At 41.6% G+C, this 22,703-nt stretch overlaps 2 protein-coding genes across 2 annotated transcripts; both read left to right on the top strand.

Moving 5' to 3' along the window:
• Window positions 1–4,524: 4,524 nt before the first annotated feature.
• LOC135513851 (hexokinase-4-like) lies at window positions 4,525–12,587 on the top strand. The gene is given in 11 exon segments (XM_064936812.1): window positions 4,525–4,667; window positions 5,499–5,661; window positions 7,667–7,699; window positions 7,702–7,820; window positions 7,971–8,090; window positions 8,535–8,630; window positions 8,781–8,880; window positions 9,030–9,213; window positions 10,565–10,720; window positions 10,896–11,129; window positions 11,265–12,587. Coding segments are annotated over 11 exon segments (1,434 nt in total). The 5' UTR covers window positions 4,525–4,586; the 3' UTR covers window positions 11,413–12,587.
• Window positions 12,588–13,125: 538 nt separating this feature from the next.
• On the top strand, window positions 13,126–18,671 carry LOC135513852 (myosin regulatory light chain 2, atrial isoform-like). Its single transcript, XM_064936813.1, has 7 exons — window positions 13,126–13,210; window positions 13,721–13,822; window positions 17,449–17,524; window positions 17,619–17,723; window positions 18,028–18,106; window positions 18,217–18,265; window positions 18,480–18,671. The coding sequence occupies exons 1-7, from the start codon at window positions 13,208–13,210 to the stop codon at window positions 18,582–18,584; spliced, it is 519 nt and encodes a 172-aa protein (XP_064792885.1). The 5' UTR covers window positions 13,126–13,207; the 3' UTR covers window positions 18,585–18,671.
• Window positions 18,672–22,703: the final 4,032 nt, after the last annotated feature.

Consider the following 22,703-nt stretch of genomic DNA (forward strand, 5'->3'; position numbering starts at 1 on the left):
TGAGATGGAGACGTGAATCCAACATATCCATTTTTATTTGTAGACAATTTGAAATTAAAGCAACTAAATCAGTGGCACAGATGTAACTATCCAAGCAGAAGATACATGTTCTTCAAATGTTGATATTTGGATGTGTTGACAACCAAACACAATTCAATATTACTTTTGTAGTATAGTAAATAGCCTAAAGTTAAGGTTTTCTTACCAATTAACATAACATTATTTATTTGACCATCCATGGCAACATTGAGGTTACCGTAACTGCATTTGTCTCCTTATGTAATCATAGAATGCATGTATGTTCAAGATAGCATGCAAGTCACAGATCTGTGGAGATCTTCACAATTGCTATAATAATCTGCATGGAATCTCGAACAGCATTGATGTACTTTTTATGTAATCTGAACTGCAAACCAGGACATTTGGTGGTGCTATTAGATGAAGCACAGTGATAACACATTAAGTTGTTGTATAAATAAACACATTGTCTGACTTTGTATTCCTATTTGAACTTGGTTGTGCTTTTAAATGCTTGAAATTGCAATGATAGCACATTTAGGTGACAACTAACCAAAATTCTGACATTGTTTTTCATTGGAATTTGGTTGTGTTTTTAGATGGTTGACAGCGTATTGACAACACATTGGCTGTCTTTTTGAAAGGGTGAATATAAACCGAGTGGACAAAATATTAGGAACTCATGCTCTTTCCATGACATAGACTGACCAGGTGAATTCAGGTGAAAGCTATGATCCCACTTGTTAAATTCACTTCAATCAGTGAGGATGAACAGGAGGAGCAGGTTAAATAATTATTTTTAAGCCTTGAGACAATTGGGACATGGATTGTGTATATGTGCAATTCAGAGGGGAATGGGCAAGACAAAAGATTTAAGTTCCTATGAACAGGATAAGGTAGTAGGTGCCAGGTGCACCGGTTTGAGTGTCAAGAACTGCAGCACTGCTGGGTTTTTCATGCTCAACAGTTTTCCGTGTGTAAGAAAAATGGTCCACTACACAAAGGTCATCTAGAGCCAACTTGACACAACCGTGGGAAGCATTGAAGTCAACATGGGCCAGCATCCCCATGGAACGCTTTTGACACCTTGTAGAATCCATGCGAATTAAGGCTGCTCCTAATGTTTTGTACGCTCAGTGTAGGTCGTAATCTCATTGGTCAATGTCTCAATCAAATATTATCCACGTTGATATGACGTGGTGTGCCCAGGGGGTAGTAGTTTGGTAAACTATATTTTCAGAGTATCTTTCCCAACACTGGTAAAATGTCAACAACAGGACAGGCCATGATGACCAAAGCCTCACCTAGGCTACTGTCATTTCTCAGCACCCCCAGTCTTTGTTTACCTAAGTAATTTTGCTCCATTTAACAATTTCCACTTGGCCACTTTCCTCAGTGCTAAGTGTTTTCCATACCAGAAGTGTCCAGATAAATTGATTTCCAGGGCAACGGATTAAAAACATTGAGCATGGAGACTGTGAAAGAGAGTTCTTGGAAGCATCTGTTGATGGGGTGGTTGTGGCAGGATGAGGGGAGTTTTTCCCCCCTTGAATAGGATAGTTTTGGTTGCCATAGATATTCAGAAAAAAATAGCCCTGCCTAGTCAATGAGACGTAGCTTTGGAGCTGTATACCGTAACCGTACGCAATTGTTTTCTCAAATGGAAAAGCAATAAAACATGTATTTTTTGGATACACATTGAGATTCATATTTGGTTGAAAACGATCTGAGGACCAAGGTGAGAAGGACTTGATTTAACCTGATGTTGAATAGTTTGCTTTTGGCCAGTACACTTATATTGACGGCCGCAGTGGAAGCATCATTAACTGCAAAAGCACACGAATTAAGAAAAATAGTTTCCAGGCCTTTGAGTGAACACTTTTAACTGAATTAGCTATTGTTGTAAATGATTATTTTACAAAATAACTAGCCTAACAGCAGACACCATTTTCAGCAGGGAGGAATTGGTTGGACATAAATGACTGGACATTTGTTCAACACATGTTAAATAAATAGTAAAAAAAAAAAAAAAAACATTTATGTATTTACAGATGAAGACCAATCATTTCTGAGTTTGTTATTTATCTTTACGTTTTCTGCGTTCTTCATGTAGCACCTTTAAAACAAACCGCTACTTTTTAACCTGCTCCTGTCGCCCACCTGGACAACACTTTACTATTCCACAGCAGACAGCACCCATGACCGGCAGGACTTGTATTATATGGACCCTCATACGATGGATAAGGTAAAAACAGAAAACTATTACCATGTGTTTTTAATGTTACAAATTGTCATTGTGAAAATCTAATCCGTTAATGGAAAATTACCTAAAGTGCCCATTTAAATTGTCCTAAGAAAGTCTCAGAAATCTCACCTCCTCCCAGGGCAATGGAAACTTTACTTATCTAGCAAACTGAGTTTCCAGAAGTTTAAGAATAAATCACTGCAAAAGTCCATGAAAGCATGAAACAGTGTAACAGATCATGAGGATATGAATGAATTAGCAGGTATTTGGATATATGTTCTGGATATTTTACTTGTCTTCAGCATTCTAAATGCCTCATTATACAATTGGTTCAATATTTGCTTTACTTCTAAGTGATTACTTTCACCATATTCTCAATATAGAACGTATTATTATTATTTTTCTAAGTCAGGGGTCTTATCTGATGAGTGAGGCAGGTGGATGGAAGCCTCACCCATCAGGCCATCTCAGCAAACAGCCTAGCTGGAGAGCTCTAACTGGGTTCAATTAGCTGGCATAATCAGCTGTGGAGAAGCACTTGGCACACGTTCAAGTTCCATCCATAAAAGGACCTGACACAAATCAAACATGGCTGGATTTCTCAAACAGCAGCATGCATATGCCTGTGTGTGTGTGTCTGTATCTGTGTGTGTGTGTGAGTATGCGTGTGTATGTTCAATCAAACTTGAATGATTTATGAATTATTACACAAGTTTATACTGTTAGAGAATAAAGAATGTTTGAATGAACTAAATTCAGATGTTCTTAATTTGCAGTTTAAGGTTTGGCCAAATCTCTTAACAGTCTACTGATAAGAAGAATTGTAGTGGGCCCAGTGTGTGTCAACTTGTATGTCTGGATTATTGATGCATTTACTCTGAAACCAGGAGGTCCTGGCACCGAGGAAGGGTCACCACGGCTATTTTTGGAGCAGTTTTTGATAACCTTTGAGTGATAAGCACAGGAACCCTTTGCCTACAAAGCTCCATTATTGATTTTATGGGCCATTCAACTTTGCAGTGTGCTAAATTTAGATGTATATTTATCTAGTTAAATAATGATAGACTTTGAGTAACGCAAAATTAACCTGCATCTACCAGTATCTGATCTGCCTAGGTACACGTATACAGGCACAAATCACGTGCATTTTGAACCCAACGACATAGGCTACTCTTAAACCCACTGATATAGGTCACATCTCTGCCACGCTTTCAAAGCAAAGACAATACTCTGTATTTCAACTATTTCTAGGTCAAATTACGTTATCTGTTCTACTAAATAAAAGTCAGGTCATCGCATAGATACAGATTGGAAATGAACTTAATGGAATTAAAAATTCTGTTGGAAATGCAAAAAAAATAGTTTAGCTGTATGTATATTCAGTGGTTTTTAGTTTAGATCAACATTTACCTCTGTCTGAGGCGTTTATTTAGTTAGTCTGCTTTTGGGGTTTGTCATTACCAGCCAGAATCTTTATTCAAATTGGTAAAACATTGAGATCTTGTTGGCCATTACACATGTGACAGATTTAGTCACAGCAAAGTCAAATTGACCTTTGATGATAATAGAAAGGCATAATATACACTGAGTGTACAAAGCATTAAGAACACCTTCCTTGAGTTGCAGCCCTTTTGCCCTCAGAACAGCCTCATTTCGTCGGGCCCTGGACTCTACAACGTGTCAAAAGCGTTCCACAGGGATGCTGGACCATGTTGACTCCAATGCTTCCCACAGTTGTGTCAAGTTGGCTAGATTTTTGAAACACACGGGCCATTCTTGATACACAAGGAAACTGTTGAGCGTGAAAAATCCAGCAGCGTTGCAGTTCTTGACACACTCAAACTGGTGCGCCTGACACCTACTACCATACCCTGTTCAAAGGCTCTTAAATATTTTGTCTTGCCCATTCACCCTCTGAATCCATGTCTCAATTATCTCAAGGCTTAAAAATCATTATTTAACCTGTCTCCTTCCCTTCATCTAAACTGATTGAAGTGGATTTAACAAGTGACATCAATAAGGGATCATAGCGTTCACCTGGATTCACCTGGTCAGTCTTGTACACTCAGTCTATAGCTCTCCTGAAATCAGGTCATAGATATTTCATCTGACCATGTGACCTTGGCCAGATGGGATGAGGCATTAGGGTGTGGGCGTTTGTGTGTGTACAGAGGCCACCATCTTCTCCGGCCAGCCCCTTTTACCAGAGCATAAAAACAGCTGAGGTCCTCATTCAACTGTATTTACAGTCCACTGGCTCTGCAGACTCACACTATACATACACCTAGATACACACGGAGAGTCGTTTGTAAGGCTAGAAAAGATGCCGTGTGTCAGCTCCTACACGGGCCAGATGGGGAAGATGCCTTGTAACCTCAGCTCTGTGCTAGAGACAGCCCTCATGGTAAGACACACATTTCTGAAGAGTTTAGATGAGAACTCATTTTGGTATCCAGTCTAGGTTTTAACGTCAGAATAGTTTACTTAGGATTGAGTTACTTGAATTGATTTTCAAATAATTTGTACATTATTGCCTTAATTATGTTATAATTTGACTACTATTATTACTCATACTGTTCTGCATGAATGTTGTCTGAATTAACTCGTCTTCACACACAGACTGCCCCGTGTTTGAGAAGAAATTATGGGTGAGAAGCTTTGTCAGATGTTCAGTTCACTACTTTGTCCTCTTTGTGAAATAGCTGGATGAAATTCTGTGTGTCTTCGTGGCAACCATCAAACAGGGCATACTGCAAATAGCAACTTCTTTGACTTTCAACTTATTACATTTGATTTGATTTGTTTTCAATGTTTGTGTTTCAGCAGGTCACATTTTAGATGAACAAAAATGGAGAGCAAGGGCTGAAGTGAAATATTAAATCTTCGTTATCCCTTACTCTCCTACACAACTTTTTTTTCAATATTTGCTTTATTGTGCTATAAATTATGTACTCCATCGTTTCCCAAACTAGGGTTCACTACCCATGTGGGGTCACCTGATTTAAAATGGGTTCGTGAGAAAAACTCTGAAATCAAATGTAAAAAATGGTGCTTGGTTCATAACCGCTATGAACAGGGAACCCCTGCTGTACTTTATCTGTGACATATGTAAAGTGTCCTTGGGCTTGAGAAATGCCACACCTGACGTTTCCTTGGGGGGAAATAATGTTATTCTATTCTAAAGGTATTTTATGAATGAGACCTGCTCTGACCCTGTTCGTCCCTCCCTCCCCAGGTGGAGCAGATTCTGTCGGAGTTCAGGTTGAAGAAGGAGCAGTTGAAGGAGGTGATGAAGAGGATGATGAGGGAGATGGACCGGGGACTGCGTGTAGAGACGCACCAGGAGTCCAGCGTCAAAATGCTGCCCACCTACGTCTACTCCACTCCTGAGGGATCAGGTAGAGGCATTTACCTCATTTGGGTCGCTCAACGAAATGAGGGCCTTTTGCGTATCTTTCATATTTTAAGTAGAAATTGTGCGCCAATATTGCATTTTTAAAAGCCTGTTATATGAAAGGATCAGACCCTTTTTATCAATTTTTGCCTAAAATTACATACCCAAATCTAACTGCTCAGGACCTGAGGCAAGGATATTCATATTCTTGATACCATTTGAAAGGAAACACCTTGAAGTTTGTGGAAATGTGAAATGAATGTAGGAGAATGTAACACATTAGATCTGGTTAAAGATAATACAAACAAAACAACTTTTTCTATAAAACAAAAAAATCATCATCTTTGAAATACAAGCGAAAGGCCATAATATAATATTGCAGTTTAGGCGCAACTCATATTTTGGCCACTAGATGGGAGCAGTGTGTGTGCAAAGTTTCAGATTGATCCAGTGAAGCATTGCAATACTGGACAATATTTTGTATCAAGTCTGCCCAAACGTGCCGAATTGGTCAATTGATACATTTTCAAGTACATAACTATAGAGAACATACAAAAATGATATGGTAATACAAAGTGTAAGTTTACACACTCCAAGGAATGTCCTACATGATGGATCATTAGCTTATACACTCACTTTCACACATCTAGATCGCCATGCGGGATGGGTGTGGAGCCAGAGACTGTAGAACCCAGTTCCTACATTTGAGTATAAAAATGTATTTTATGAAACAAAACTACGCTACATTTTATCTCTGGGAAATCAGAGCAAGATTACAGAATGTAAGTGCATTATTTACCTTCAGAGGTGAATGTATCAAACCAGTTGATACATTTTTTGTTGTTGTGGACTCTCCTCAAACAAGAGCATGGTATTTTTTCACTGTAACAACTACAGTGCCCATATAAGACATGTCTATGTCCTGGAAAGTTTGCTGTTACTTACAACTGTCATGTTAATCACATTAGCACACATTAGTGCACCCGTCCCGGTATAGGGACACCAATCCCGTATAAGTTTTTAAATGAAGTTTAATATAGACAACTAAGAGAATTCAACTTATCTGAATTTCAATATGAAATAGAAGTCACACCCTCTGACTTCTAGGAAGGTTTTAACCCACTTACCCACAACATTTCTCAAAGTTTTAACCAACAATGTAAAACTCTAGTTATTTTGTTGCTTTGACAGTCATTTCTGAAGATTATTAATTATTTAATGTGATTACTGATTAATTCACATTGGTCCCTCATTTTAAGGTCAACCCTGTTACGTGAACTGAACTCTTGTTTTAATGTGGTGAAATCATTCCTTTAAAAACATTTATTTTATAGAAACATTTAAAATCATATTGTAAAAAAAAGGTGAGCTGGTTTTAAAAATGTTGGCAATTTTCTGGTGTCCTGTGGTGGAAAACTGAGCGGGTCGGGCATAACACGTCAACACTGTTACCCATACAGGCTAGAAAGGTTTTAACAATTTCCCCTAAAAAAATAAGCTTGCATTCAATTGCCCCTCACTCTTGCACACAGCTTCCATTCTCCCTGTCACAAACATATTTATGGCTGATTTAAGATGAAATCACCAACCCTGTTACAGTCAAACCTGTGACATTAAACACTTACTTTATTTGGCTCTTTATAGGCACTTACTATACTCAACTTGATTGTTTTTTACCTCTTGAGATTGGAAAACATGTTTTTATGATCAAGTTTTTTTGATCAAGTTACACTTTGCATAAGCCACCGATTTGGTTCAACAACCCATTTATTCAATGCCTTCTTGTGAAATAACAATGTAAATTCATGATAGCTAGTCTATTTGTACCGAATGGTACATGAAAGAACATGAAAGAACATTACATTTCTTATTAGATCTAGCTTACATTCAGTGTCTAGGGCTTTTTGAAATACAATATTCCACACTAAAACTGTATTCCAAAAAACCCTGGTTGTGTGAGTGTGTGTTTGATCCTTTATGACAACCTTCTCTATGCTGCGCTGTGTCAGAGGTGGGGGATTTCCTGGCCCTGGACCTGGGGGGACTAACTTCCGTGTGATGTTGGTGAAGGTGGGGGAGGATGAGGAGAGGGGGTGGAAGGTGGAGACCAAACACCAGATGTACTCCATCCCTGAAGACGCAATGACAGGCACGGCTGAGATGGTGAGCGTGCAGCACTAGTGTACTTAGAAGTGTTCACTCAGAAGTGCACTGTGCTGACCAGTGTAACTAGTGTCCCATAAATCCTGTCTTTCCATTTCTCCGTCTTCCCCTCTTTCTCCTTTTCCCTCTTCCCTCCCTCTCTCTTCTCAGCTCTTTGACTACATTGCAGAGTGTATATCGGACTTCCTGGACAGACACCACATCAAACACAGGAAGCTTCCTCTGGGTTTCACCTTCTCCTTCCCCGTACGACATGAGGACATAGACAAGGTACGACATGGACTAAGTACAAGATCCACACAAGTTTAGAGACTTCAGATTAGAGAGTTGACCTCAGTGACTATCTGATTGTCTGAGATAGTGTCTGTCAGAGGAGGCTGGTGGGAGGAACTATAAGTGGACGGGCTCATTGTAATGGCTGGAATGCAATGAATGGAATTATATCAAACTCATCAAACATATGGACACCACAAGGTTGACTCTGTTCCATTTACTCAATTCCAGACATTACAATAAGCATGTCATCCTATTTTATTTATTTATTTATTTATTTTTACCTTTATTGAACGAGGCAAGTCAGTTAAGAACAAATTCTTATTTTCAATGACGGCCTAGGAACATTGGGTTAACTGCCTGTTCAGGGGCAGCCTACCAGCCTCCTCTGAGCCCTGCTAACAACCCTACCCCTAACTCTAACCTGTGTGTTCCACCCAGGGCATCCTACTGAACTGGACCAAAGGGTTCAAGGCTTCTGGAGCCGAGGGTAACAACGTGGTGGGACTACTGAGAGATGCCATCAAGAGGAGAGGGGTAGGGTTTTTACTACAGGATAAGGATTCTATGTTTACGATACACACAATTATAAATATGTTATGATAGACATGCTATGAGACATTTGTAAAACATGCACAGTAGATTCATGTAAATAGATCCGTACTGAAATGTTCCTTTACTCTTCAGGACTTTGAGATGGACGTAGTTGCCATGGTGAACGATACAGTTGCTACCATGATATCTTGCTACTATGAGGACCGCAGCTGCGAAGTGGGAATGATTGTGGGTGAGGACACACACACACATTGATTGCTCATCCACTAATCTCCTGTTACCTACCACCTACTCTACCCCTTTTTAAAGCCAACTATGTTGGTGTTTGTCTGTAATACAACACACAAATCAAGTGTAATATGAGCATTGTCCTGTCCCCAGGTACTGGGTGTAACGCATGCTACATGGAGGAGATGAGGACAGTGGAGCTGGTGGAGGGAGAAGAGGGGAGGATGTGTGTGAACACAGAGTGGGGGGCCTTCGGTGCCAACGGAGAGCTGGAGGAATTCAGACTGGAGTACGACAGGGTGGTGGATGAGACATCACTCAACCCTGGACAACAACTGTGAGTACTGGAGAGCTGTCTGTTTCACAAAGAATCAACCAGGCCCTTCTAAGTTTAGGGGGTGTTCCAATCTCCACTGGTGATTAAACATTTCATAGATATAAAAGAGGCTAAATTAATCGATTCTTGAAAGTAGTACCTAGAGGTAACTGCCAAAATAAAGGAAACACCAACATAAAGTGTTTTCATAGGGCATTGGTCCACCACAAGCCACCAGAACAGCTTCTATGCACCTTGGCATAAGTGTCTGGAACTCTGTTGGAGGAATGTGACATCATTCTTCCACGAGAAATTCCATCTTTTGGTGTTTTGTTGATGGTGGTGGAAAACACTGTCTCAGGCGCCGCTCCAGAATCTCACATAAGTGTTTAATTGGGTTGAGATCTGGTGACTGAAACATACACACACACACACACACCCTTTAAACCCCCTGTGTTCCTTTGAGACCCCTCTTTCAAAGTCACTGAGATCTCTTCTTCTAGCCATGGTAGACAAAATAAAGGGCAACTGGGCATTTTTATACATGACCCTAAGCATGATGGGATGTTTTAATTGCTTAATTAATTAAGGAAACACCTGTGTGGAAGCACCTGCTTTCACTATATTTTTACCAGTAGTTCCAGCTAATACTGCACGTGTATCCAGACATTCTTAGAAGCTCAAAGTAAGAGTCCAATGTGTTGCTGAGAGCTGCACATAATTCTGTGACACACTGCACATGTTTCTGTGACACACTGCACATGTTTCTGTGACACACTGCACATGTTTCTGTGACACACTGCACATGTTTCTGTGACACACTGCACATGTTTCTGTGACACACTGCACATGTTTCTGTGACACACTGCACATGCAGCCTGAGGATAAGCACAGGTGGAAACGTGCCTCTCTCTCTCTCTCTCTCTTGTTCTCTCCCTCACCTTTCTATGACGCTCACCTGACTGACCTACAGCCTGTGTAGTCGCTAGGTAACCAGGTTGTTTTCCTGGCTGTGGCCAGTGGCAGGCCCATGTACGTCAGGGTCAGATTAATGAGCTCCTGTCCAGTGCTCAACCAGGCTAATGGCTGTTTACCATTTGCTCTGAAAGTCTCTTCACACAGGCAACCGAGGAGCTGAGCCTCACTCACCCTAGCACTTTATCTCTCTCTCCACTCACAACGATAGAGAGATGGAGAGATCGCTCTCCTGCTTTGCAATCCTTCTTATTCTTCAGCCTAGCTGGGAAATTATGATGACAGGGATATATATATATAGGTTCACGTGTTATGTGACGCACGACTCTCTCTCCATCCACCTCCTCTGCCCTGCGGCTTCCCTCTACTGTCTCCCCCTCCCTCCATCTGTCTGTAGCTACGAGAAGTTGATCAGTGGGAAGTACATGGGAGAGCTGGTGAGGGTGGTATTGTTGAAGCTGGTGAATGAAGAGCTGCTGTTTAACGGGGAAGCCTCTGACCTGCTGAAGACTCGTGGCAGCTTTGATACGCGCTACGTCTCCCAGATAGAGAGGTGAGGGATCAAGACAAAACCGTGAAATGACAATAACATCTGTCAACACTATTAGAATTACAGCAACACAGTTTGTGTCAGTGACTGTCTTCTGTGTGAGACAGTAAAGCTACGCTCAGTAAGTCTTGGTTCCTTAGTAAATGTTCTGTGTATTCTCACCCTGTGTGATTCTCAGTGACTCTGGTGACAGGAAGCAGATCTACAACATCCTGTCCACGCTGGGCGTGTTGCCCTCGGAGATGGACTGTGACATAGTGCGTCTGGCGTGTGAGAGCGTGTCCACGCGGGCAGCACACATGTGTGGAGCAGGGTTAGCCGCCGTAATCAATCGCATGAGAGAACGCCGCAGCCAGGAGGTGCTGAAGATCACCGTGGGCGTTGACGGCTCCGTCTACAAACTCCATCCCTGGTGAGGAGGGGGAGGGAGAGGCAGAGAGAGAGAGACAGAGGGTCACTAAGTCTGTAACATACAAATGATGCTAGTCATATCTAGTGAAAATGTCATGGATGTTATTCTAACCCTGATGTTGATCTCCCTCCACAGTTTCCAAGACAGGTTCCACAAAGTTGTACGTGAGCTGACGCCTCACTGTGACATCACCTTCATCCAATCAGAGGAAGGGAGTGGCCGGGGGGCAGCACTTATCTCTGCAGTAGCCTGTAAGATGGCAGCGTGCATGCTGACACAGTGAGAGGGTCGTAACTGCCTCCCACCTATAGGGGGTGATACAGGTGAACCTGCAGTAAATGACTCTGGAGAATCTCAATTGGTTTTGCTCAAATCGCATCCTCTCCTCCATCCTCACCTCGCCTCCTTTTGAAAAAGGTCAACGGTAATCGAGGAGAGGAAGGGAAGAAACATGGAAACAAATGCATTTGTATGAAATGAGTCCCTCCTTCTTCACTAGCGGGTCATCATACAAATGACGTTTACAGGGGTGTAAAGTAGTAAAATCTAATGTAGCTAGTTGTGCTATACATTTTGTAGATAAAACTACAAGTATTGTTTTGAAATATGTGCATTCTTTTCTCCTCCAAGTGAACAACAGCTGAATCAAAGGGGGCAGATTTCAAAACTCTGCCGCGGAGGATGCACTTCAGTATCCTTCGCGAGAGGAAGCTATAGAAGTGAGGAGGACACTCCTCTGTTCGCCTACAAACAAATTAACTCTCTCCTTGACCACTTATCAGTTTCCAGGTCACAGAGGAGAGGAGGACAGAAGAGTTGAGGAGAGGATGAACTATTGTCCAATTAAGAACCCCCTCCCATCTAAGGTCACCCAACCCTTTTTTCGAGGCTCTCACAGAGTAAAGCATTCCTCCTCACTGGTGAGAGAGGGAATATATGTGTGGAGAACTCATTGTACTAACATATAACCCTACCACACAGCACACACACTATGGAAAACAAAGAGGCAGGTTAAATCAGTATTTTTCCTAGTGTACAGTATTATACAGAGTCTCTGTAAATTTCCTGGAGTACCCACAATGCACAGGTGGTGTGTCACAGCAAGTACTGAACCCTTGTTATAACATGTTCTCAAGCTACCACTGATTGCAGGTGTTTGAAGCCTGGTTAGTACTGTAATATAACGTTCATGTGAAAAGCATTGACATTGATTTATAATATCTGTATGTTTTCAGTTTGCTGATGTCCGTACAATCCAGAGATGTTACCTTAGATACAGTAACTCAAAAGTAAAGGATTTATACGTTTCAAATGTATTGCAGTTTAGTCTTTCACTTCCTGTTAGTGGGAAATGAAATGCTTCTTTATAAAAGGTATGTATGATGAGTTTAGGTCTTAATTGCTAATATGTATATCTAAGAATGAGAATGTGCTTTGTTTATTGTAAATAAAGTTGCTATAAAAAAATTATATTTCTTTTGTGTATCTATCATCATAAAACATTTAGGCTTTTGCTGTACATGACCACATACTTTGGTGTCATAAAGAACTGTAACGTTTCTGTTCAGCAAAGTCGAAGAGTAGGTGAGTAACACAAAATCAGGCAAACACCCAACACAACTGAAATAAGAGTATAAACAACAGCCATACCAATGGGTAACATCTCAACTTTTCATCGGTAGAGATTTTACTGACTACTCAGATTGCATCACATAATACCCACAATCCTCTAAATCCTACCTCCTCGTTTGCCATATCCCGCCATCCCCGCTCTCTCACTGTATCTCTGCACATCCACCTCCCCTCTCTCTCTCTCCCTTCTCTTCTCTCATTGTATCACCCCTCCCCCCTGAACTATATCTCTCCCTATCTCCTTCTACCACCCCAGTGGAATCCTGGTCCTTGGGTCCTTATCGTGTTCCCACAGAGAGAGGTTAGAGATGGCCATGTAAGGGACTATGGCACCCACTGCAGGCTTATTATAGGAGGGCAGAAGATAACATGGGCCATACATATAAACCCTCCCCACTAATCACACATAGTCCTGGACCAAGAGAGACATCGCAACACACACTGACATGGTGAGTAGAAAAATCACATTCTCCATATTATTCATCATTTGCCATCTAACTTTCCTTTTGAGCAATATATCTCTGTAATATTGATCTGGAATGGAGTTAATTGTTGTGATACAATATTAGAAGCGTTTTTGACTATGTAGAGAGTAAATCTGGTGTTAGGTTTCTATTGGAACTCATTTTACAGTGTTCAAAGCCCTTTTATAATATCCTACTGTTTTGATTACAAATATAAGTCCTTAGAAAGTAAATCATGCTGAATTGAATTTAAATCATACTGACTTTGGATGACCTTGGTCAAGTAAAACTAGAATGATTTAGTATAAGAAGAAGAGGCAAAAATGTATGTGACATGTTTGAATTCATCACTCAATACTCTTTCACGTAGAATACATGCTTCAATTATTACATGTTGATGTAAGTGCTTTTGTTTGACTCCCTCTCTCCTCTCACTCTGGTCAGACTGAGTGACAGCAAAGATCATGTGTCTGTCTATTTGTCCTGGTTTCTCAGGCCAGTAAGAAGGCTGCTAATAAGAGACAGAGAGGAGCCCAGAAGAGCTGCTCCAATGTCTTCTCCATGTTCGAACAGTCCCAGATACAGGAGTTTAAGGAGGTATAGTTACACTTTCACGGTCTAATTCATAAAAGTGCTATATTGGTAGTTTGGATTGCTGGTTCATAGACATTAGACATCAGAGGAAACTGCTTTAAATATAAGTGATAAATACATTTGGATAATAATTATTTATTTTATGATGAAGGTAAAACCAAACAAAAGCAAGATAACCACTGGTGAAAAAAGTACTCAATTATCAAACTTGAGTAAAAGCAAAGATACCTTCATAGAAAATGACTCAGGTAGAAGTGAAAGTCACCCAGCAAAATTCTACTTGAGTAAAAGTCTAAAAGTATCTGTTTTAAATGGACTTAAGTACAGTGGTGGAAAAAATATTTAATTGTCATTCTTGAGTAAAAGTACAAGTAAATTCTACACATCAAATTCCTTATATGAAGCAAATGAAAAGACACAATTTATTTTCGGGACAGTCAGGGACACACTTCAAAACTCAAACATAATTTACAAATGCTCTTTGTGTTTATTGAGTACGCCAGTTAAGAGGCGCTAGGGATGACAACAAAGGTTACGTATGTGACCACGGTTAGACTGGTCCACTAACGCCTTTCAGAGGCCGAGCCCAAAGCTGGAGGTGGTGTGGGTCCGGATGCCACAGTGTCTGAAAGAGCAGGTTGGATCTCAGGGGCAGCTGCCATGGAGCCCCCAACAAGAGGGACAACAGGAGGCTGAACCATGGTGGTCTCGGCCAGCATGGAGCCATCAAGTGCAGCTGGTGGCCCATCAAAATGACCCTGTCTAGCATAGCTGTGATCAGGGGAAATGGTGGGAACACGTAAAGCCAATTGTGAGCGAGGGTGTCCAGACCCAGAGGTCCTGTAGGGTCCGACATCGAGAACCAGCTGGGGAAATGAGTGTTTTCCTGAGTTGCAAACAGGTCCACCTGTACAGGTGCATCTAAATATATACATACTCTGGACACCGACATTGCTCGTCCTAATATTTCTCTATTTCTTAATTCCATTCTTTCACTTTTAGATTTGTGCGTATTGTTAGATATTACTGCACTGTTGGAGCTAGGAACACAAGCACTTCTCTATACATACAGAGCATTCAGAAAATCTTTAGACCCCTTGACTTTTTCCACATTTTATTACATCACATTACATATCACATTTATTTCACATTTATTACATCACATTACATATTCTAAAATTGATTCAATATTTTTTTGCAAATTTATATAAAAAAAAACCTGAAATAACACATTTACAAAAGTACTCAGACCCTTTTTTCAGTACTTTGTTGACGCACCTTTGTCAGCATTTACAGCCTTGAGACTTCTTGGACATGACGCTACAAGCTTGGCATACCTGTATTTGGGGAGCCTTACCATGAGCGGTTCCTCCTCAATTAAGGTGCCACCAACCTGTGGTTGGGATGTATAGAAATAATGGACAGTATGTGGATAGACTATATAGTATATCTGAATAATACATGGATAGAATAGTATATGTACAGCAATAGTTGAAAAGGATGGACTTGACTAGAATACAGTATATACATTTTAAATGGGTTAAACAGTATGCAAACATTATTAAAGTGACCAGTGTTCCATGTCTGTACATAGGGTAGCAGCCTCGAAGATGTATGGTTGAGTAACTGGGTGGTAGCCGGCTAGTAACAGTGACTAAGTTCAGGGTAAGGTACTGGGCGGAGGCCGGCTATTTAACAGCCTTCAGATAGAAGCTGTTTTTCAGTCTCTTGGTCCCAGCATTGATGCACCTGTACTGACCTCACCTTCTGGATGTTAACGGTGTGAACAGGCAGTGGCTCGGGTGGCTGAGGTCTTTGATGATCTTCTTCGCCTTCCTGTGACACCAGGTGAGGTAGATGTCCAGGAAGGCAGGCAGAGTGCCCCCGGTGATGCGTTGGGCTGACCGGTGATGCGAGTCCTGTGGTTGCGGACGGTGCAGATGCCGTACCAGTGGGCCAAGGGGCCAAGGTGAACTTCTTCAGCCTCCTGAGGTTGAAGAAGTGCTGTTGCGCCTTCTTTACCACATTGCTTTTTACCGACCGCAGTCAATGTGGATGGGGGCGTGCTCCCTCTGCGGTCTCCTGAAGTCCATGATTAGCTCATTCGTTTTGTTGAGGGGGAGGTCATTTTCCTGGCACCACTCTGCCAGGGCCCTCACCTCCTCCCTGTAGGCTGTTTCATCATTGTTGGTAATCAGGCCTATAACTGTTGTGTCCTCTGCAGATTTGATGATTGAGTTGGAGGTGTGCGTGGCCACGGAGTCATGGGTGAACAGGGAGTACAGGAGGATGCCGAGCATGCACCCTTGTGAGGCCCCAGTTTTGAGGACCAGCATAGTGAAGGTGTTGTTGCCCACCTTCACCGCCTTGTGGCGGTCCTTGAGGATGTAAAGGACCCAGATGCACAGGGTGGGGTTCAGACCCAGGGCCCCAAGCTTAATGATGAGCTTGGATGGTACTATGGTGTTGAAGGCTCAGCTGTAGTCTATGAACAGCTTTCTTACATAGATATACCTCCTGTGCAGATGGGACAGGGCAGTGTGCAGTGCGATGGCAATTGCATCATCCATGGATCTATTGGGGCAGTATGCAAATTGCAGTGGGTCTAGGGTGTCGGGTAAGGTGGAGGTGATATGATCCTTAACTAGCCACTCAAAGCACTTCATGATGACAGAAGTGAGTGCTACGGAGCGATAGTCATTTAGTTCAGTTACCTTTGCGTTCTTGGGTATAGGAACAATGGTGGACATCTTGAAGCAAGTGGGGACAGCAGACTGGGATAGGGAGAGATCGAATATGTCCACAAACACTTCAGTCAGCTGGTCTGTGCATGCTCTGAGGACGCGGCTAGGGTTGCCGTCAGGGCTGGCAGCCTTGCGAGGGCTTAACACTCTTGTGCCTCGCGACACCTAGCTCACTATCATGTGAGAACTGCAAGTCCGCTGGTGCAAAACATACAGTCTCCCGATCTTGCGGGGTAGGCGTGGTCGCCGAACCCGAAGGCTAAAACCGAAGAGGTGGATAGACAAGTCACACAGTCTACTAAGACAAACCCTCAGCGACTAAACCGAGTATCACCCCTTGTTGGTACACTCTGTCACAAGTAATACAAACAACAACAAAACCCAAACGAAATGAGACAAGGCAAACGAGTGGGGAGGGGGGGCAGTATAGCACCCAGATGGAGAGGCTAGCTAGCTATCTGCTCCAAGCTATTGAATAGCTGTGGGTATACTTCTGCCCCCATATACTCTAACATAGAGCTCTTACCAAGCGAATCCACTCTGGAATGAGACGAAAAATAGGATGAGGAGGAAGTAGTGCGTTGACAGCTATTTAAGAGGGTCAGCCTCAGCACTACCAGGTACACAGGAATAATCTGCATTCCTTACTTGGAATGTATGCTGCTGTGCGGAAGGATACCATATTGGAGTGATCCAATATAGTGCAACATAACTTGTTATATTGATAGGTGCGTGAAATGGATTATATGTATAGAAGTATAGAAGTAAAAGTAAAAGTTCTCAAAAATATTAATAGTAAAGTACTTAAGTAGCACTTCAAAGTATTTGTGCTAGTTACCTTACACCACTGTTACTAACTTACGGTTGTACTGTGTCTGTCTCCAGGCTTTCGGCTGTATTGACCAAGACAGAGATGGTGTAATCAAAAAACAGGATCTGAGGGAAACCTATGGACAGCTAGGTATTCAGTCTCTTTACAAATGTGTGTGTGTGTGTCTGTGTGCATGCGTTCATGTGCATTTGTTGGTATAATAATTTGTTTTTTTGTTTCCCAGGAAAGTTGAACGTAAAGGATGAGGAGCTGGATGAGATGTTGAACGAGGGGAAGGGTCCCATCAACTTCACCGTTTTCCTCTCTTTGTTTGGGGAGAAACTCAATGGTGAGATCCCTCGGCATCTCACACTATCTACTTCACAATTAGAAGGCTGAGACTCTTGCCATAGGGACAGTCATTCATCAGTGTTTCCTCTGTATGAATGTCCTGATATCAATGTTATGATGTTATGTCATATAATGTGGGTTACACTGTTGGTTATTAGGCTGGATTGTGTGTGTGTGTGTGTGTGTGTGTGTGTGTGTGTGTGTGTGTGTTTGTGTGTGTGTGTGTGTGTGTGTGTGTGTGTGTGTGTGTGTGTGTCCGTGCTAGCTGAACTATGGAATATACCGTGACTCTCCCCCTACAGGCACAGACCCTGAGGACACCATCCTCGCAGCCTTCAAGCTCTTTGACCCAAACGGCACAGGCTTCGTCAACAAGGATGAGTCAGTATCATTTTAATCTCTTCCTAGTTTGCCAAACTGTACAATGACGTAGAGTATAATGTTAGTTTATTCGATTTGTTTTGTCTTTTCAAAAATGTTTTTTTTTTTAGGTTTAGACGATTACTGATGAACCAGGCTGATAAATTCACAGCAGATGAGGTTGGTAATGTCTAACTCCTTCTTACCTCCTTAACAAGAAGAATACATTTTTTTAAATATTGCACAGTTGACATATTACTAGAGAGAGATGGATCAATCATTCAATCAGTAGTACAGTCCTACAAGGACAGTAGAATCAATCTGTTCACATTTATTTTGATCCGTTCCCAATGAGTTGCCTAACCCCACTGTCCTCTCCTGATGAAATCCTCAGGTGGATCAGGCCTTCTCTGTGGCTCCAATTGACGTGGCCGGCAACATCGACTACAAGTCACTGTGTTACATCATCACACACGGAGACGAGAAGGAGGAGTCCTAAAGACCTTCTGACACCTGAAAGGGCAGAACTGGAATCTCTTCTGTGCTCGTCTTTTGCCAATACACTAAAGAAAAATTTAAAAATCAACACCTGTCTGTGAAATGTTTAGGCTTGTTTCAAATCAAATCAAACTTTATTTGTCACATTGGCCGAATACAACAAGTGTATTACTGTGAAATGCTTACTTACAAGCCCTAAACCAACAGTGCAGTTCAAGAAGAGTTAAGAAAATATTTACCAAATGAACTAAAGTAAAAAATTATAAAAAGTAACACAATAAAATAACAATAACGAGCCTATATACAGGGGATACCAGTACCGAGTCAGTGTACGGGGGTACCATTTAGTTGAGGTAATTTGTACATGTAGGTGGGGGTGAAGTGACTATACACAGAAAATAAACAGCGAGTAACAGCAGTGTACAAAACAAATGGAGGGGGGGGTGTCAATGTAAATAGTCCGGTGGCCATTTGATTAATTGTTCAGCAGTCTTATGGCTTGGGGTTAGAAAATGTTAAGGAGCCTTTTGGTCCTAGACTTGGCGCTCCGGTACAGCTTGCCGTACGGTTGCAGAGAAAACAATCTATGACTTGGGTAACTAGAGTCTCTGACAATTTTATGGGCTTTCCTCAGACACCGCCTGGTATAGAGGTCCTGGATGGCAGAAAGCTTGGCCCCAGTGATGTACTGGGCTATACGCACTACCCTATGTAGCACCTTACTGAGCAAATGCTGAGCAGTTGCCATACCAGGGGGTGATGCAACAGGTCAGGATGCTCTCAATGGTGCAGCTGTAGAACCTTTTGAGGATCTGGGGACCCATGTCAAATCTTTTCAGTCTCCTGAGAGGGAAAAGGTTTTGTCATGCCCTCTTCACGACTGTCCAGTTCACATTTAGATGTTGCAGTTCAATGAACGCGTTGTCATCTTTATAGATGTACAAACTCTTGTTTCTGACAGCTGACTGACTCGGAACCGGAAACAAAACTCACAAACTACACCTGAACACTATAAAATAAAGCAAAACATACTCAATTCAACATATTTAGTCCCCTCCCACATCCATATCCGCCTCAACGTGTGCAAGATTTAGATTAATACCCCAAATAGGACTTTTTTTGGCACATTCAGGAGAAAGGGCCACACTTCAATGAGGCTGTGTAGTTCCAGTCAGAGCCATATATTTATATGTGACTCTGGTTCCAGTCATTTAGGCTTTGGTTGTCGTGGATACAACAACAAACCCTTTTGTAAACTCCACTGCCAGACAGCCACCACATTCTCCTGGTCAAAACAGATGCAGAACTGGACGGACAAATTTGTACACAAGGCTTAGGATACCAGCTATACTCTTCTAAGTCCCTAGACTTAGGTGTTTGTGGGATGTTTTAGTTTTTGCAGTGTGAGATGTTGTCGTTGTAGAAGAAGCAGAGATGCCTATATCTTCTGGAGCTGCAGGCAGAGTAGATGTGGGGATAGATACATCCATAGCATGGGCACCAGATGGCGTGAAGAAAGAGGCAAAACCTTTCAAGAACTGTGATTCCTATCTGAGAAGGTGGGTGAAATTATCTTTACTCTCTGTTGAATTAAACGAGACATCTTGTTTAAAACAAATGTTGCATCCTGATGAAGCGAAACATATTTTTGGAATCATGTCCATGTGTGGCAATTGTTGCAATGCATCAAGTTCTCTCTGCTAAAATGGTCAATTAACATTTAACAATAATACAACTATTTAATAAAACCATGCCTCACACCATTTTAGGCTATTTCATTCTAACAGCATCTATGGATGTTTTCCATCAAAAGCATGTTTTTGTTGATGTGTCAAGCAAAACATTACTTGTACAAAACAACTTTCTTGTTTTCATCTGGCCTGCCTGTGATTTGGCTGGAATAGTGGGGGGGAGGAAGCTGCTGAAGGGAGGAAGTAATGGCTGGAACGGCACATATTGAATTCCATCAAACACATAGAAACCATGTTTGATTCCATCCCACTGATTCCGCTCCAGACATTATCACGAACCCGCCCTCCCCAATTAAGGTGCCAACAACCTCCTGTGATATACATGCATAATGATCTGCATGTCGTTGTGGCAGTAAAGGGGAAACACTGCATGAAACCTTAACACACACATTCTCTCTGTCTCCCTCATAGACAACTTTTAAAACGTTAGGCACCAGAGTTTGACAGAGTTTTGGCTGACATTACCCCTATATAAATCATACATTTTGAAGCACATCGTTGTTTGTTATCAACCCAATAATTAGCGATCTGGGATAGGTTTAAAACGGCCCGCGACATGGTTTGTGAAATTATATAAAATGCGCACGAATCGCGATAGAAATGTTAAAAAGGGCACATCCGGTAACATGGGTCATATTGTTTTAACCGTTTAGGCTAGAGAAGATACACTTTATGTGCTGTAAAACTGCATGTTCGGTAGTATCATGTGAAGGTACTAAGGTATTCTAAAATGTTGGTATAAATGTATGTTTTGGTAGCACGATACAGTGCGTCCCATCATTCAGGGCAGGTGGGGTTTTGAGCCCCACATTTTTTGCAAAAACAAATAATATATTAAAAATACTTTTTGGGGGAGCTTGCCTGTTTTGCATTTTATTTTGGTATTAATACGTGTCACATATCAGTTTGAAAATTATGTAAAAATAATATATATCATTGAGTTAACAAGGCCGCATATAAACGTGTTTTCTTGAGTAAGGCAGCTCCAAAATGTAGGTGTTTCAGCCTAGCTCAGTGCTTTGTGTGGTGGGGCAAGCCAACAGAAAATATGGAGCGTTGCACCGTGATTGGCTCAGTGTTCTGTCACTCATGGGGTACTACGTCACCACCAAGTCTCAGCGAAGACTTCGAAAATTCTAGCCCCTTGGGTGCTGCCATAGAGTTACATTAGAAGTGCCCATCCAAGAAGGCTCAAGGTCATTGGCCACAGATAAAATGACTTCAAATCACGTTATATGTACAGTAGCTTTGATTGGAATGATCATGTCAACATCATACTTTCACAATCTTAGCTAGCAGTGATCATCATGAATCAAGTCGACAATCTACTGGCAAATAATTTTTACTCCTTGTCATAGGAAGAGAAATAATGAAAATATATTATAGATAAAATGTATCGGTGCTCATTGGCCATCCAACACAAGTTGGAAATCGCAAATTCAACGAGTGGTTTGGAAGGAATCAGTGACAGTGGCTGTGTGGTCCCAAATCTAGGATTAAGGGGCACTTTTCTACGTTTCAAATTATAAAATTCAACATTGGCCATGCTGTCAATGAAGCAAGATTTGTGCAGCACTCAAAACAACTTAACTTGGAGGACCTCCGCGCCACCTTCCTGTTCAAGTGAGCCGTGCACAACAATGTGAGTCCAAAAATGTTTTGTATGCTGCGTCATAAATTATGTAATATGCCAGGGAGATATGTCTACTGTAGCTAAGTGTCACGACTTCCGCCGAAGTTGGCTCCTCTCTTTGTTCGGGCGGCGTTCGGTGTTATCGGCTTTCGTTACCGGCATTTTTTATGTATCTATTTGTTTTGTCTTGTTCCCTGCACACCTGGTTTTCATTCCCCAATCAAATCATATGTATTTATTCCTCTGTTCCCCATCATGTAGGATTGTTTGTGTTAAGTGTATTTTGATTTTGTGGATATTGTTACGCTCAATATTTTTTGTCTATGTTCCGTGTGTTGGGCACATGTTATTTTGTGCTGTCATTTTGACCGGAAAAAAAGTGAGCCTGTTCACTACACTCTGCTCTCCTGCACCTGACCTAGCCTCCGATACACACCCCTAACACTAAGAAAGTAATACTAAGCATGTTGTGTAGTAAGATGTTAGTAGCCATGTGCCTCACCCTAATAACTTGGTCTATATACCTCTCTTAACTTTGCCTACTTTTGACTGTTCTACTGTAGCCTATAACCTGTTTTGGAGAAATGAATCATTGAATATTGTATTATTTTGCCGACGGTTCTAACTGGGTGTACAGAGAGAGAGCACTGTAAGAACAGCCCATGTTCTGAATTCTGTCGCTCTGTTTTAAGTGATAAACAAATAGTTGTATTGACTAACGTTACATCTGTCCGAG

The sequence above is a fragment of the Oncorhynchus masou genome, chromosome 25 (assembly GCF_036934945.1).
Source record: "Oncorhynchus masou masou isolate Uvic2021 chromosome 25, UVic_Omas_1.1, whole genome shotgun sequence".
NCBI lineage: Eukaryota > Metazoa > Chordata > Actinopteri > Salmoniformes > Salmonidae > Oncorhynchus > Oncorhynchus masou.

Bases quoted from the DNA above. Each gene is read 5' to 3' on its own strand.
- LOC135513852 (XM_064936813.1), top strand. The intron at 17,525-17,618 runs GTATTCAGTCTC...TTTGTTTCCCAG, and splicing joins GGAAACCTATGGACAGCTAG to GAAAGTTGAACGTAAAGGAT. The intron at 18,107-18,216 runs GTCAGTATCATT...TTTTTTTTTTAG, and splicing joins GGCTTCGTCAACAAGGATGA to GTTTAGACGATTACTGATGA.